Raw genomic sequence first — 17,710 nt, forward strand, 5'->3', positions numbered from 1 at the left:
GGTGGGTTTTGGTGTGGGTGCTTGGTTTATTAGGCGTGTTTTGGTATGGGTGCTGGGTTTATTAGACTGGTTTTGGTGTGGGTGCTGGGTTTATTAGGTGGGTTTTGGTGTGGGTGCTGGGTTTATTAGGCGTGTTTTGGTGTGGGTGCTGGGTTTATTAGGTGGGTTTTGGTGTGGGTGCTGGGTTTATTAGGTGGGTTTTGGTGCGGGTGCTGGGTTTATTAGGTGGGTTTTGGTGCGGGTGCTGGGTTTATTAGGTGGGTTTTGGTGTGGGTGCTGGGTTTATTAGGCGTGTTTTGGTGTGGGTGCTGGGTTTATTAGACTGGTTTTGGTGTGGGTGATGGGTGTATTAGGCGTGTTTTGGTGTGGGTGCTGGGTTTATTAGGCGTGTTTTGGTGTGGGTGCTGGGTGTATTAGGCGTGTTTTGGTGTGGGTGCTGGGTTTATTAGGTGGGTTTTGGTGTGGGTGCGGGGTTTATTGGGTGGGTTTTGGTGTGGGTGCTGGGTTTATTAGGCGGGTTTTGGTGTGGGTGCTGGGTTTATTAGGTGGGTTTTGGTGTGGGTGCTGGGTTTATTAGGCGGGTTTTGGTGTGGGTGCTGGGTTTATTAGGTGGGTTTTGGTGTGGGTGCTGGATTTATTAGTCGGGTTTTGGTGTGGGTGCTGGGTTTATTAGACTGGTTTTGGTGTGGGTGCTGGGTTTATTAGGCGGGTTTTGGTGTGGGTGCTGGGTTTATTAGGCGTGTTTTGGTGTGGGTGCTGGGTTTATTAGACTGGTTTTGGTGTGGGTGCTGGGTTTATTAGGTGGGTTTTGGTGTGGGTGCTGGGTTTATTAGACTGGTTTTGGTGTGGGTGATGGGTGTATTAGGCGTGTTTTGGTGTGGGTGCTGGGTTTATTAGGCGTGTTTTGGTGTGGGTGCTGGGTGTATTAGGTGGGTTTTGGTGTGGGTGCTGGGTTTATTAGGTGGGTTTTGGTGTGGGTGCGGGGTTTATTAGGCATGTTTTGGTGTGGGTGCTGGGTTTATTAGACTGGTTTTGGTGTGGGTGATGGGTGTATTAGGCGTGTTTTGGTGTGGGTGCTGGGTGTATTAGGCGTGTTTTGGTGTGGGTGCTGGGTTTATTAGGTGGGTTTTGGTGTGGGTGCTGGGTTTATTAGGCGTGTTTTGGTGTGGGTGCTGGGTTTATTAGGCGTGTTTTGGTGTGGGTGCTGGGTTCATTAGGCTGGATTTGGTGTGGGTGCTGGGTTTATTAGGTGGGTTTTGGTGTGGGTGCTGGGTGTATTAGGCGTGTTTTGGTGTGGGTGCTGGGTTTATTAGGTGGGTTTTGGTGTGGGTGCTGGGTTTATTAGGCGGGTTTTGGTGTGGGTGCTGCGTTTATTAGGTGGGTTTTGCTGTGGGTGCTGGGTTTATTAGGCGTGTTTTGGTGTGGGTGCTGGGTTTATTAGACTGGTTTTGGTGTGGGTGCTGGGATTATTAGGTGGGTTTTGCTGTGGGTGCTGGGTTTATTAGACTGGTTTTGGTGTGGGTGCTGGGTTTATTAGGTGGGTTTTGGTGTGGGTGCTGGGTTTATTAGGTGGGTTTTGCTGTGGGTGCTGGGATTATTAGGCGGATTTTGATGTGGGTGCTGGGATTATTAGGCGGATTTTGGTGTGGGTGCTGGGTGTATTATTGAGATCTTGGTATATGGACCAGTGCGTGGTGCACAGTCTGAATAATTCTATCCTAAAATGGAAATCGGGGTCCTGTCTTCGGAGCCGTAATTTGCATATTAAACGCGGCAGGTGCTTCCCTGCCCCCACCAACATTGGCCCCCAGTGAAAGTGGCATCTGGTTGATCGCAGAAGTTAACCGGGCAGTAAATCCACCGAGCCCAATCTGATGTCGTTACCTCTGATTTCGGTAAGTTAAAAGCGACCCCGTTGTGTTAACGAGAATCTTTTGTTCTCTGGTCCGAGACAGGGAGTTATGACATCAAAGCATGTAACATCACACGTAACACAATCTGTGACTGCTTGGATGGCTTCCACTGTGATAAACTCATCAGCGAGGGCTGTGAGCAATGTACAAAGCACAGCACGTGTCCAGCAGGTGAAGTGATGAGGAGAAAAGGTGAGGTGTCAGCCCTGATCGCTGCAGTGTGTGTGTGTGTTTGTATGTCTCGAGTTTAATTTAATTGTGTAAAGGAATTCGAATGCAGTGAAGTGCTGGGCTATCACCAGCCACGGCTAACTGGCTACTACCAGAGTTCCAATTTACTCTCAGTCCAGAATTTATCTGTGAAAACCTATCCAAGCAGATTAACTGCAAAAGAGCTGGTATTATTCACAACACATTCAAATATAGCAGAATACCATCTCCACCAGGAACTGTTGCTCTCACATCACAGGGCAGCTGCTGCCCTAACATCTCCCTCAACATGACCAGCCCCACCCTCGGTGTGTCCGTCACTCTCGGCCCCACCCACAACAGTAACCCCTTTCAGAAAGCAGTTAACAGGATCAGTTTGAATTTGTCATTAATATGTAATGCCTTTGGTTGCATATCTCCTTTGCTTACAGGCTAAAAGGGCAACAGCAAACAACACATGAATGGCTTCCATCTTAAAAACCCCAGAGCCTAGACCAGCTCCAATTAAATGTAAAGATATAACATAGAAGTGTCACAACATGAGGCAGGACAGATGCCCATTTTTATCACAACCCCCACTATAACCCCCGGAGAGTAAAACTCTACGCCATTGCATCTGCCTGCCTATGAAAAAGAAAAAAAGATCTGCAATTATATAACACCTTTCACGACCTCAGGACATCCCAAAGCGCTTTACTTTTGGAGTGTAATCACTTGTAATGTAGGAAACATGACAGCCAATTTGTACACAGCAAGCTCCCACAAACAGCAATGAGATAAATGACCAGATAATCGGTTTCAGTGATGTTGGTTGGGGGATAAATATTGGCCAGGACATCAGGGAAAGTTCCCCTGCTCTTCTTCAAATAGTGGCCGTGGGATCTTTTTCATCCACCAGAGAGAGCAGACAGGGCCTCGGTTTAACATCTCATCCGAAAGACGGCACCTTCGACAGTGCAGCGCTCCCTCAGTACTGCACTGAAGCGTCAGCCTGGATTTTGTGCTCAAGTTTCTGGAGTGGGACTTGAACCCACAACCTTCTGATACAGAGGTGAGAGATCTACCCACTGAACCACAGCTAACACTTGCTTTGCTGTATTGGCCAAACTCAGCTGGGGCAGTAGTGGGAATGTCACAATTGACCTCTGCACCCCAGGGTCAGAGGTGGGTGAAATTAGCCAGGGTTCCTGCTCCTGATCACGAGCAGTGACCCCTGTTGGAAAGTACAGGGGTCACTGCTGTGTGGATGAGGACAGGATGGCGCTCGACTGGGATCTTTATTGCTCAGCATTTATCAACGGGTCTCATGCTGCAATCGTGACATCAACCCTGTATTATTATTGGAAACGTTCAATGCTTAAACTTTATATTTCTCAGGAACTTATAGGCAAGACACAATGTGCCACCCTAGTCCAAGTGGGAATGATTTAGCTACGGCAAAGTGAGTATCATATTTTCAATCCAACACATTTCCAGTGCTTACCTAGCTATACCCTGGCAGCTCCTCTGCTCCCTCCCCCCGCCCAGTCCAGATTTCTCCATCTCTCTTGAAGGTGCTGAATCCTGTTGGTGTGTAGTTCCATGGCTTTTGGCAGCCTTCGTTATCCCGTTCCAGCACATGATCTTGAACAGCAACAGTCAGCAAGCTCTTCTCCTGTAGTGTTTATCATATTCGATCCTGAGCCTAACCTTACCCAACATCCACACACCATTTCCAGCAGAATAGTGATCAGGAGCGAGAACCCCAACTCATCTCCCCTCCTAGGAACTGAACCATCACCCCAGTGAAAGGAAGAACGAACTTTCATTTATATAGCACCTTTCACATCATCCCAAAGTACTTTACAGCCAATGAAATACTTTTGGAGTATAGCGCTGTTGTAATGTAGGAAACACAGCAGCCAATTTGCGCACAGCAATGACGTAACGACCAGATAATCTGTTTTTAGTGATGTTGGTTGAGGGATAAATATTGGCCGGGGAAAACTCTCCTGCTCTTCTTCAAAATAGTGCTGTGGGATCTTTTACGTCCACCTGAGAGGGCAGACTGAGCCTCAGTTTAATGTCTCATCCGAAAGACGGCACCTCCTCAGTACTGCACTGAAATGTCAACCTAGAATTTTGTTCTTAAGTCTCTGGAGTGGGGCTTGAACCCAGAAACTTCTGACTCAGAGGTAAGAGTGCTACCACTGAGCCATGGTTGACAACTCAACACAATGGAGAACAATCTGTCACAACACAGTCACTTAAAAAACATTTTTGACTTGCAAATCACTTGGGTTAAAGCAGCCAGACTGAAATGTCCAAGGGATTGGGACATTACAAGTCTGGAACTCTCTCCCTCAAAAGGCTGTGGATGCTGAGGGTCAATTGAACTTTTCAAGACTGAGATTGATAGATTTTTTGCTGGGTAAGGATATCCAGGGAGATGGAGCAAAGGCAGGTAAAGGGAGTTAAGGTACAGATCAGCCATGATCTAATTGAATGGCAGAACAGGCTCGAGGGGCTGAATGGCCTCCTCCTGTTCCTGTGTTCCTAAAAGCACTCCTGCTACATAGCATCGTGTAATATCCCAGACCGGGTATTCTGGCCTGTGCTCCTGGCACTGAGCATCACACACCATGAGCTAAAACTCATCAAATGACCTGTTAAATGGGCAGTCTCACTCAGCAGTCACAGGATACTTGGTGTCGGAAACGGAAAAATGTCACTAATGCTATACGGGCAGTATTTTGACGTTAGAATCATAGAAAAGTTACAGCATGGAAGGAGACCATTCAGCCAGTCGAGTCCGTGCTGGCTCTCTGCAAAAGCAATCCAACTAGTCTCACTCCCCCGCCCTGTCCCCATAGCCCTACAAATTTTTTCCTTTCAAGTACTTATCCAGTTCCCTTTTGAAAGCCGTGATTGAATCTACCTCCACCACCTCTTCAGACAGTGCATTCCAGATCATAACCACTCGCTGCGTAAAAAAGTTTTTCCTCATGTCACCTTTGGTTCTCTTGCCAATCACCTTAAATCTATCCTCTGGTTCTTGACCCTTCCGCCAATGGGAACAGTTTCTCTCTATCTACTCTGTCTAGACCCTTCATGATTTTGAATACCTCTATCAAATCTCTTCGCAACCGTCTCTGTTCCAAGGAGAACAACCCCAGCTTCTCCAGTCTATCCACATAACTAAAGCCCCTCATCCCTGGAATCATTCTAGTAAATCTTTTCTGCACCCTCTCTAAGGCCTTCACATCCTTTCTAAAGTGTGGTGCCCAGAATTGGACACAATATTCCAGTTGTGGCCGAACCAGTGTTTTATAAAGGTTCATCATAACCGCCTTGCTTTTGTACTCCATGCCTCTATTTATAAAGTCTAGGATCCCGTATACTTTTTTAACCACTTTCTCAACCTGTCCTGCCACCTTCAATGATTTGTGCACATATACCCCCCGATCTCTCTGTTCCTGTACCCCTTTAGAATTGTACCCTTTAGTTTATATTGTCTCTCCTCGTTCTTCCTACCAAAATGTATCACTTCGCACTTCTGTGTTAAATTTCATCTGCCACATGTCCGCCCATTCCACCAGCCTGTCTATATCCTCTTGAAGTCTATCACTATCCTCCTCACTGTTCACTACCCTTCCAAGTTTTGTGTCATCTGCAAATATTGAAATTGTGCCCTGTACACCCAAGTCCAAGTCCATATATATCAAGAAAAGCAATGGTCCCAGCACCGACCCTTGAGGAACACCACAGGTTGAGTTTAGGGCACATTTGGAGCTTTACTCTGTATCTAACCCATGCTGTACCTGCCCCTGGGAGTGTTTGATGGGACAGTGTAGAGGGAGCTTTACTCTGTATCTAACCCGTGCTGTTCCTGCCCTGCGAGTGTTTGATGGGACAGTGTAGAGGGAGCTTTACTCTGTATCTAACCCTGTACCTGCCCTGGGAGTGTTTGATGGGACAGTGTAGAGGGAGATTTACTGTGTATCTAACCTGTGCTGTACCTGCCCTGGGAGTGTTTGATGGGACTGTGTGGAGGGAGCTTTACTCTGTATCTAACATGTGCTGTACCTGCCCTGGGAGTGTTTGATGGGACAGTGTAGAGGGAGCTTTACTCTGTATCTAACCTGTGCTGTACCTGCCCTGGGAGTGTTTGATGGGACAGTGTAGAGGGAGCTTTACTCTGTATCTAACCCGTGCTGTACCTGCCCTGGGAGTGTTTGATGGGACAGTGTAGAGGGAGCTTTACTCTGTATCTGTACCTGCCCCTGGGAGTGTTTGATGGGACAGTGTAGAGGGAGCTTTACTCTGTATCTAACCCTGTACCTGTCCTGGGAGTGTTTGATGGGACAGTGTAGAGGGAGCTTTACTCTGTATCTGTACCTGCCCCTGGGAGTGTTTGATGGGACAGTGTGGAGGGAGCTTTACTCTGTATCTAACCCTGTACCTGACCTGGGAGTGTTTGATGGGACAGTGTCGAGGGAGCTTTACTCTGTATCTAACCCTGTACCTGCCCTGGGAGTGTTTGATGGGACAGTGTAGAGGGAGCTTTACTCTGTATCTAACCCTGTACCTGCCCTGGGAGTGTTTGATGGGACAGTGTAGAGGGAGCTTTACTCTGTATCTAACCCGTGCTGTACCTGCCCTGGGAGTGTTTGATGGGACAGTGTAGAGGGAGCTTTACTCTGTATCTAACCCTGTACCTGCCCTGGGAGTGTTTGATGGGACAGTGTAGTTCACTCTGTATCTAATCCTGTTAATATCCTTTACTTTCATGAGCACAAAATTCACAAAAAAGTTATACCGTTGAACAGACGCTGGGTAGTGTTCATGATCAATGTGCTAATGTCTGTGTGAAATTCCTGTGACCACTGTCACAGTACAAAAATATGTCCCATGTCTAGAAGACAGATATTACATGGGTCTGCAGACTTGTGGATTGCAGTGAGCTTTTTTGGGTCAGGTGACAACCCCATCTAATGATAAATTGGGTCTGTGGCTTCATTGAAATAACAGACAAAGAATCGATACAGCTGCGTTAAGCAGTTTATTACTATCATCGCAGAGTTTGATTTCATAGAATCATAGAAAATGTACGGCACAGAAGGAGGCCATTCGACCCATCGTGTCCGTGCCGGCTGAAAATGAGCCACCCAGCCTGATCCCACTATCCAGCACTTGGTCCGTAGCCCTGTAGGTTACGGCACTTCAGGTGCACATCCAGGTACTTTTTAAATGAGTTGAGGGTTTCTGCCTCTACCACCCTTTCAGGCAGTGAGTTCCAGACCCCCACCACCCTCTGGGTGAGAACATTTCTCCTCAGCTCCCTTCTAATCCTTCCACCACTTACTTTAAATCTATGCCACCTGGTCACTGACCCCTCTGCTAAGGGAAATAGGTCCTCCCTATCCACTCTATCTCGGCCCCTCATAATTTTATACACCTCAATTAAATCACCCCTCAGCCTCCTCTGTTCCAAAGAAAATAACCCCACCCTATTTCAACCCCTGTTACCCTTAGGCACTAACACTTGTATCCACTATTCTTTGATGAATTTATTAATATATTATTAATATTTCTCAAATTACATTTTGTTTCCACAGGGATAGCAAGACTGAGCCCACACCTGGGTGTGCCCCTGCAGATACAGAGTGCTCGAAATACCTCACCGCTCTTACATGTGTTTCTGCGCTGTGTGTTCTAATTATCACAACCGTTGTGGTCTTCAACTTCGGGAAGGCCAAAGATCTATGGAATCGTTTATGCTCAGGTATCTATGAAACTACAACAGATTGTGAACCACATTTTGCTTATCCTGGTTGCATACACATAATGCTGCTCACATAATGGAAACATCTTGGAGCATTTAACAGGGAAACAGCATGTAGGAAAAGAGAAGTTTTGGGGGGCTGGGGGAGGGGGTCAAAGGCAGTCAAAGAGCCTGGGAGAGAGGTGGTCTCATAGTCAGAGAGTATTGCAGAAAGCCAGGGTGTCATGACTGACCGATCGACCTCTGGCAGTAGAATGCAGAAAGCAGGGAAGATTCAGTCCTCCACCCACCTCAAGGGGGGGGGGAGGGGGAAGCGGTGGGGGGGCTGAGGGGGGAAGCGGTGGGGGGGCTGAGGGGGGAAGCGGTGGGGGGGCTGAGGGGGGAGGGGGAAGCGGTGGGGGGGCTGAGGGGGGAGGGGGAAGCGGTGGGGGGGCTGAGGGGGGAGGGGGAAGCGGTGGGGGGGCTGAGGGGGGAGGGGGAAGCGGTGGGGGGGAGGGGGAAGCGGTGGGGGGCTGAGGGGGGAGGGGGAAGCGGTGGGGGGGGCTGAGGGGGGAAGGGGGAAGCGGTGGGGGGGCCTGAAGGGGGAAGCGGGAAGCGGTGGGGGGGCCTGAAGGGGGAAGCGGTGGGGGGGCTGAGGGGGGAAGGGGGAAGCGGTGGGGGGGGCTGAGGGGGGAAGGGGGAAGCGGTGGGGGGGCTGAGGAGGGGAGGGGGAAGCGGTGGGGGGGCTGAGGGGGAGGGGGAAGCGGTGGGGGGGCTGAGGGGGAAGCGGTGGGGGGCTGAGGGGGTAGCGGTGGGGGGGCTGAGGGGGGGGAGGGGGAAGCGGTGGGGGGGCTGAGGGGGTAGCGGTGGGGGGGCTGAGGGGGGAGGGGGAAGCGGTGGGGGGGCTGAGGGGGGAGGGGGAAGCGGTGGGGGTGCTGAGGGGGGAGGGGGAAGCGGCGGGGGGGCTGAGGGGGGAGGGGGAAGCGGTGGGGGGCTGACGGGGGAGGGGGAAGCGGTGAGGGGGTAGCGGTGGGGGGGCTGAGGGGGTAGCGGTGGGGGGGCTGAGGGTGAAGGGGGAAGCGGTGGGGTGGCTGGGGGGGAGGGGTGGCTGGGGGGGAGGGGGGGCTGAGGGGGCGGCGGAAGCGGTGGGGAGGCTGAGGGGGTGCGGTGGGAGGGCTGAGTCGGGGAGGGGTTTGGGGGGAAGCGGTGGGAGGGGTGGGGGAGTAAGTCGATGTGTCAGGAGGTGGAAGAATGTGCTCTTGATGACGTACCAGTTGTGGGGTAGACTAGGGTCCAGCAGGTTGTCAACTTCATCCATCACTGGCTTCAGCCTGAGCAAACAGCCAGAGAAGTTAATAGATTCATAGCGAAAGGCACCTAGATACAAGTGAGAGCTGAAAAGGCTGGCTTTGTTTTTCTCAATGTTTAACTGAAGAAGTTTTGACTTATCCAGGTCTCGATATCTGATTGTAATGTCACAGGTTTTCATCAGGTGGAAGGAGATCCATCTATTCTGGTGTGTTCTAGACTCATAGTCACCTGCTTCAGAGCAACAGCTATTGAAATCCCTCTGAGCCATATCATGGTGACCACATTGTTGTCCTTAGCTGAGATCAGCTCACTCAGCACAGATTGGGGAATTGAAGCTGGGACCTGGGTACTGTGGTGGGTAGTCCTGGACTATGCCAGTGTGCGTGACCACTCACCTTGTATGGATGGGCACTACTAGCAGGGGCCTTACCTACTGACAACACAAATCTGTTAGATCAGCTCGACTGACCAATCGGGGCAATTGTGATGTTTTGTGACTAGAGGAAGTTCATCTACAAAATTGAAAGGATTGATACCTGGTTCTTGATTATCAATCATTTGTTATGTGTGAATGTTATCGAAAACTATGAGTAAAATTATTAATATTTGATTTTTTTGTGTCTTTCAGGTGATGGAGTCTGTTCAAAGGTAAAATCCATTTTTGTTTTCTGTATGAAGCTCAATGTTTATACACCCTGTTCGATTTTCTTTTCCATTGAAGTCAACAGGCAATATTAAACGGGCGGCCGATTCGCCCAAGAGAAATTTCACCCCTGAGGTGTCTTCGTTTCCTTGTGAAACCATCTCCTACAATAACATTGAGATATCGCTTGGTGTTTCCATGGAGATGGGATATTCTGGAAATGGAACGACAAAGACTCATTTTGGTTAGCCAACCAATGTTTGACATATTATTTAGGGGAAGTTCCTTTTGAGTTCTCCAGTTCCCCATCCCCTCTCATAAAGCACTGTCTCTTGGAGGGAGCCTCGTGGCAGGTCTTCCTCCAGGTCCACTCTTGATTGCGAGCCTAGACCGCAAGTGTCGGCAGGCTCTTGATTCATGAATCGAATCCAATTCTGCCCTCCATTAACATGAGCACTTTCCACCAGGAGCTCCTGGATAGCGATCAGGAGCAGGAACCTTGGTTTCACCCCCCACTTCATCCCTCAGCCCAGGGGTGACAAGAACATCTGTAGCTCCCCGACTGCTGTCCCACCTGACATGAGCTCAGCACAGACCAGGGATTGAACCTGGCATGTTCTGGTCTGTGTGGCTCGCAAGAGTAGTGTACAGGGGGAGCTGTAAACCTGGATTCATCGGCAACTATGGGGGTAATGAGTGGAGAAAAGTCTGCTGACCCTCCCTCCCTGTGGGGAAGCACATGGACTCAACTCGATATTCCCGCCCCCCCCCCAACCATTAACAATGGATAGTGGGGTAAGAATTGCTCTGGTTGCTACATGTAGTGACTTTGTAAGTGTGTTTGTGAAGATTCCCTCTATTTGATATTTATAGTGAAGTTGTAAACAGCTCCAAAACAGAAATTCTTACCCTTTATGTGGACATTGCAGGCCACAATCTACATCCCAGGGTGTAGTGCAGGAGAGCTCCAACCCATCGGAGCATTCCCTGCCTCAAGTCAATTTTAAAAAAAAAACATTTTAATTGACAAACCCAGGTGAAGGGCCAAGATCCATGGGACAGAACAGTACCAAGGTTGGGAAGAGAAGTGAAAATCAATGAGTTGACCTCAAGCTTGGGTTTAGGAGCCGGTAGATTGCAGGAGGAAGGGAAGACTGAGGGAGGTGAGGAGCTCCAGAATTTACAGTCCTGGGAAAGAGTGAGTTAGAGTAGGAGACAGTGCAATGAGTCTTGATTTCAACACAAGTGAGGAGGAAGGGTGTGTAGGATGGGGGATTTGGAGCCTAGGAGGGACAAGAGAGGAAAATTCAAAGGACATTGACTATAATAGTAATGATGTGTGACTAGTCACTTCCTACCATTTCCCCCCCCCCCCACCCCTGGCAAAAAAAATAGGATCAATAAGAGAAAAAATACTCTGTAAAATTAATCTCTGACCCCCTCAGGTAATCAAAACCATTCCAGGAGATCACACGGACCAAGTGTTATCTATAAAGACATTTACCTTCTATACAATGTGATCTCTGCCCCAGTCAGGAACCAGTCCAGCTCCCTCTTGAGGGCAGAAGGTCAGCACCCACCACACCAGCCAGCAACACATTCCAGAGGCTCACAATTCTCTGGGAAAAGAAGAACCGCCTAACATCCAGTCTATTCCTACTCTTCCATAGTTTTAACTCTTGTCCCCTGGTCCTCCCCAATCTATCAATGGGGACACTATCCAGCCCTTTAATTATTTTATAGATCTCTATCAGGTCATCTCTAAATCTACGCTGCTCTGAAGTAAATGGATCAAGGTCCTTGAGCCTATCTGAGTAGCTGAGGTTCTTTAAGCCAGGAATCGTTCATGTAGCTCTCCTCTGGACCTTTTGGGTCACTATATCACCCACCAAGGCCTCTATATCACCCACCATGTGGGGGGACCAAAACTGGGCCCAGTACTCTAGATGTGGTCTGACCAGTGATGTGTATAGTGTCAAAATGGTGTCCTTTGATTTATACTGACTGGTTCTATTAATACAACCCAATACCTTGTTAGCTTTAGCTACAGTTTCTCTGTATTGGTCATGAACCTTTAGTGATCTGTGCACAATAACACCAAGATCTTTTTATCACTCAACCTCTTTCAGTATTATTCCCTGCAAATTGAACATGTATTCTGTGTTGGCCCTACCAACATGCATGACACTACATTTATCTAAATTAAACGCCATTTGCTAATGTGTGGCCCACTCCTCTAGCACATCTAAATCTTTTTGGATTTGATTGCACTCCTCTACTGTCTTAACCCTTGCACAGATCTTGGCGTCATCTGCAAACTTACTGACCATGCTCCCAACACCACTGTCCAGGTCATTATTAAGACCGTGAAGAGTAGCGGGCCTAGGACCAATCCCTGGGGGACACCACTAATAACATGTCTCCAAGCTGAACCATATCCGAGAACTACAACTTTTTGGCTGCGGGGTTGGAGCCGATTCCTAATCCAGCGTTTCAAATTTCTACTGATACCACGAGATTCTATCTTGTGAAGTAACCTGGTGTGAGGTACCTTAGCAAAGGCTTTCTGAAAGTCCAGGTAGACAATATCTACTGGATCACCCAAGTGACTGCCTCAAAAAACTCTATCAAATTTGCTAGGCACGACCTATTTTTCCGGAAGCCGTGTTGTGTATTTCTAATGGCCCCTTCCCTTTCCCAGTGATCATAAAGGGCATCTCTTATGATCCCTTCTAGCATCTTCCCAATAATTGATGTCAGGCTGATAGTTCCCGGCTCTGATTTGTCCCTTTTTTTTGAAAATAGGAACTCCATGAGCGAGCTTCCAGTCTACGGGATCTATCCCTGACTCTATTGAACTATTGGAGGTACGGACAATGGGGCTCACAGAGCACCTGTCCCATCTCTCTAATCACCCTTGGATGGATATTATCTGGACCTGGACCCGATCAGTTTTGAGCTTTCCTAACCTATCCTAGAGGACATTATAATCTATTTTAATATTAATAATGTTATTCAATTCTAAGCACCCCTCATCTGGAACATAAGCATCGTCTACAGGAGTGTAGATTGATGAAAAATAGTCATTTAGCAACTCTGCCATAACCTGAGAATCAGTTTGAATCTACCCTGCAGTATCCTTTAGTGGCCCTAAACTGTCTTTTTATGGTCTTCTGACTGCAGACATAGCTTAAAAAAAGCTTTTGCTATTACTGCCACAATTACGCAGCATCTTCTGATCCAGAGATCTCTTGGCTAATCTTATGGCTGTTTTTGTCTTCCTCAATAGCATGCGATACTTTTCCCTGTTCTGCTGCGAGTTAATTGCCATAAGTGTGTAGAATGTCTTCTGTTTGGTTCGAATTTGCCTCTGTACCTTTCTCGTCAACCATGATAGTTTTGTTTTACCATATGCCCTTCTTTTAACCATTGAGACATATATGGCTTCATTCGGTTTGAAAATGGTTTTAGATAGAACCCATTTGTCCTCTGTACTTGATTGTCTATCAAGTAGGGTTGTCAGATCTTCAGCCATTTTTGTAAAGTTAGCCATCTTAAAATCTGGGACCAGCATTAGATTGGCTGCAGCCTTGGATTGGCCAATAAGATTAAACCTAATATTATGATCAGAGCTGGCCAGGTGTCCCCCACATGGAGGCTTGAAACAGCACTAGGGACACTGCTGAAAACCAGATCGAGGATTTAAGACCTTAAGAGATAGGAGCAGGAGTAGGCCATTCGGCCCCTCGAGCCTGCTCCGCCATTCAATGAGATCATGGCTGATCTGATTTTTACCTCAACTCCACTTTCCTGCCCTTTCCCCATATCCTTTGACTCCCTTGCTGATCAAAAATTTGTCTAACTCAGCCTTGAATGTATTCAATGACTCAGCCTCCACAGCTTTTTGGGGCAAAGAATTCCAAAGATTCATGACCCTCTGGGAGAAGAAATTCCTCCTTATTCTGAGACTATGCCCCCTAGTTTTAGATTCCCCCATGAGGGGTAACATCCTCTCAGCATCTACCCTATCGAGTCCCCTCAGAATCTTGTATGTTTCAATAAGCTCTCCTTTCATTCTTCTAAACTCCAATGAGTATAGACCCAACCTGTTCAATCTTTCCTCATAAGACAACCCTTCCATACCCGGAATCAACCTAGTGAACCTTCTCTGAACTGCCTCCAATGCAAGTATGTCCTTCCTTAAATAAGGGCACCAGAACTGTACGCAGTGCGCCAGGTATGGTCTCACCAGCACCCTGTACAGTTGTCGCATGACTTCCCTGCTTTTATACTCCATCCCCCTAGAAATAAAGGCCAATATTCCGTTTGCCTTCCGGATTACCTGCTGCACCTGTATGTTGACTTTTTGTGTTTCATGTACGAGGACACCCAGATCCCTTTGTACTGCAGCATTTGTAGTATTTCTCCATTCAAATAATATTTTGCTTTTTTAATTCTTCCTCCCAAAGTGGATGACTTCACATTTTCCCACATTCCATCTGCCAAATTTTTGCCCATTTGCTTAACCTGTCAATATCCCTTTGCAGACACTTTGTGTCCTCATCACAACTTGCTTTTCCACCTACCTTTGTATCATCAGCAAATTTGGCCACAAGACACTCTGTTCCTTCATCCAAGTCATTGATATATATTGTAAATAGTTGAGGCCCCAGCACTGATCCCTGCAGCACCCACTAGTTACAGATTGCCATTTTGAAAATGACCCTTTTATCCCGACTCTTTATTTTCTGTTAGTTAGCCAATCCTCTATCCATGCCAGTATATTACCCCCAACACCATGAGCTCTTATCTTGTGCAGTAATCTTTTATGTGGCACCTTATCAAATGCCTTTTGGAAATCCAAATATACTGCGTCCATTGGTTCCCCTTTATCCACCCTGCCCTAATAAACTGGTTGGTTCCCCGATGTATTGGTCTAAGAAACAGTCCCTAATACACTCTTATGAACTCCTCCTCAGGGCTATTTTTGCCAATTTGATTTGTCCAATCTATGTGAAAGTTAAAATCGCTCATGATTATTACATTACCTTTTTTACAAGCCCCCCTTATTTCCTGACTTATATTTTGCCCTGTTAGGGCCAAAAAACTACTCCCACCAGTGATTTCTTTCCCTCCACCCAAATTGATTCGACATCTTGATCTTCTGAGCCAAGATCATTTCTCACTATTATACCAATTTCATCCTTTATTAACAGAGCTACCCCACCACCTTTACCTTTTTTCCTATCCTTCCGAAATGTTAAATAACCCTGAATATTTAGCTCCCAACCTTGGTCACCTTGCAACCACGTCTCTGTAATGGCCACGAGATCATACCCATTTGTTTCTATTTATGTTGTCAATTCATCTATCTGATTCAGATAAAGAACCTTAAATTTTGTCTTTTTACCATTCTTTCCTACCCTGGCCCCATTTGCTAGTGCACTCTTTTGTTTGTACGCTCTGTCCCTTCCTGACACACTCTGTTTATCATTACCCCCATCACTTTCCTGTACTACTTCCTTGTCTTTTCTCTATCAATCTGAACTTCGCCCTACCTGAGCCCACCGCCCCCCCCTCCTCTGTTTAGTTTAAAGCCTTCTCTACCGCCCTGGTTATTCAGTTTGTCAGAACCCAGCATGGTTCAGGTGAAGCCCGTCCCAAGGGAACAGCTCCCTCTTCCTCCAGTAATGATGCCAGTGCCCCATGAATCGAAACCCACTTCTCCCACACCAATCTTTGAGCCACACATTCATCTCTTTGATCTGATTTACCCTGTGCCAATTTGCTCGTGGCTCAGGTAGTAATCCGGAGATTATCACCTTTGTGGTTCTGCTTTTTAATTTAGTCCCTAGCTGCTCAAACTCCCTCAGCAGAACCTTTTTCTTAGTTCTACCTGTGTCGTTGGTACCTACGTGGACCACGACAACTGGATCCTCCCCCTCCCACTTCAAGTTTCTCTCCAGCCCTGAGGAGATATCCTTAACCCTGGCACCGGGCAGGCAACACAGCCTTTGGGACTCTCGCTCTTGGCTGTAGAGAACAGTATCTATCCCTCTAATTATACTGTCGCCTACTACAACCACATTCCTTTCTACTCCCCCCCCCCCGCCCCCCCACTTGAATGGCCCCCTGAACCACGGTGCTGTGGCCAGTTTGCTCATCCTGCCTGCAGTCCCTGCACTCGTCCACAAGGGCTACAAGAACCTCTGATCTATTGGACAAGTGCAGAGGCTGAGGCTCCTACAATGCTACCTCCTGGATCCCCGTACCTGCCTCACTCGCAGTCACACCCTCCTGTCCCTGACCACATGCCAATTCTACAGTATTTAATCTAAGGGGCATGACTGCCTCCTGGATCAAAGTGTCCAGGTAGCTTTCTCCCTCCCTGATGTCTCGCAATGTCCGCAGCTCAGACTCCAGCTCCTCAACTCGGAGCCGAAGTTCCTCGAGCTGCAGACACTTACCGCAGATGTAGTCACTCTGGACAAAAGTGTCCAGTAGCTCCCACATATTGCAGCTGCAACACATCTCCTGCCCTGTCATAACTATTTTATTTATTTAATTGATTACAACAATGCCAATCAAATTATTTTTAGGTTGGACCAAATACTGGCCTTGTTTAATTCATGAAATTAAGTTTTTTCTTATAGCATAAAACTAATTTTTTTTTTAAGTTACTGAGCCCACAGTCCTAAGAAAGAAGAAAACAGAAGAGATTCTCACCACCAAACACCTACCTGCCTTACCTGTGAGTCACACAGCAGTTTTGTTTTGTTGTTGCTGTGACCCACCCTCGGCGCGCCGCCCTCCGCCGACTAATCAAATGCACCTCACCCCTTACTGCATCGAATCCCCTCACTCACCAAATTCCCAATTATAGACTCTGTCGAAACCAGACTCCGTCGATAGCTGCTACTCTGTGCTCCCTCCTTACCTAGTTGCCTCACCAACATGCTGTGTAAGGAAACTATCATTGATTGTGGGGGGGGGGTGCTGATGGAGGCAGATTCAATCATGGCCTTCAAAAGGGAACTGGATAAGTAGTTGAAGGGAAAACATTTGCAGGGCTACGGGGACAGGGCGGGGGAGTGGGACTAGCTGGATTGCTCTTGCAGAGATCTGGAGTGGACTCGATGGGCCGTATGGCCTCCTTTCGTGCTGTAACCTTTCTATGATTGATTGAGAGAGCTGGCTGTAATGGAAGTTGGAGGCCAGAGATGAGAGAGGGATCATCTGTCAGATAATAAGCATTTTCAGGTCTGTGAGAGAGGTCTAGAAGAGCCTCTTTAGATATAGGAGCGGCATTCAAGTCTCGGACAGACTGATTCTGAATATCAGAATGTCTTGTGTTTATTTAAAAGATATTGGAGTAGATTTCACAACCTGAAGCTCCCGGCTCGGAGCTTTGCCTTGTGGGAGCACACGTGGAATTCAGGAGTGGAGGTGGCCTACACTACTTACATTACACTGTTTATATTAATGTGCGGAAACAAGTGCATGCATGGTGATTTCCGTGCTGGGATTCCCCACGGATAATCTTGTGATTTCAGTGATTCAACGACAGGGTCATTGGTGTGAAGTTGTCTGTATCACTAACTCACTCTGTTCTCACACAGCAGGAGACTGTTACCAGGAGCCTGTTACCAAGGGCCTGTGACCAGGTGGCTTTCAACAAACCCGTGCAGGAGGAGGGAGACGAGCAGAGACTCTCCCTGCCTTTTTCAGTACAGGAAGAGTCTACAGATAACTCCTCCACCGAGCCAAACTTCGACCTCAAAGCCGCAATGAAAGAGCCGAGCAGTGAGTACTTGGCCCTTACAGTACAGCCGCGCACCGGCCCAGAGTGAGAACAAACCAGGCTCAGTTCTCTGGTCACCGCTTGTGTCT

The 17,710-nt window shown here is 47.8% G+C and overlaps 2 protein-coding genes across 3 annotated transcripts in view; both read left to right on the top strand.

Annotated features, from left to right (window-relative positions):
* The window catches only part of LOC137307306 (myosin light polypeptide 6-like), a 448,832-nt gene that overhangs the window by 312,629 nt on the left and 118,493 nt on the right, over nt 1-17,710 (top strand). The gene's annotated exons all lie outside the window — the stretch shown is intronic.
* Nucleotides 1-17,710, top strand: part of LOC137307302 (tumor necrosis factor receptor superfamily member 14-like) — a 53,702-nt gene that overhangs the window by 27,045 nt on the left and 8,947 nt on the right. The window contains exons 4-8 of one of the 2 annotated variants that reach the window (XM_067976763.1): nt 1,956-2,105; nt 3,501-3,564; nt 7,721-7,887; nt 9,806-9,825; nt 17,443-17,623. In XM_067976763.1, the coding sequence (XP_067832864.1) occupies nt 1,956-2,105; nt 3,501-3,564; nt 7,721-7,887; nt 9,806-9,825; nt 17,443-17,623 (582 nt within the window). Of the gene's footprint in view, nt 1-1,955; nt 2,106-3,500; nt 3,565-7,720; nt 7,888-9,805; nt 9,826-17,439; nt 17,624-17,710 lie in introns of both variants that reach the window. The other variant, XM_067976762.1, reaches the window with a different exon arrangement.

Source organism: Heptranchias perlo, chromosome X, assembly GCF_035084215.1.
Source record: "Heptranchias perlo isolate sHepPer1 chromosome X, sHepPer1.hap1, whole genome shotgun sequence".
Taxonomy (NCBI): Eukaryota; Metazoa; Chordata; class Chondrichthyes; order Hexanchiformes; family Hexanchidae; genus Heptranchias; species Heptranchias perlo.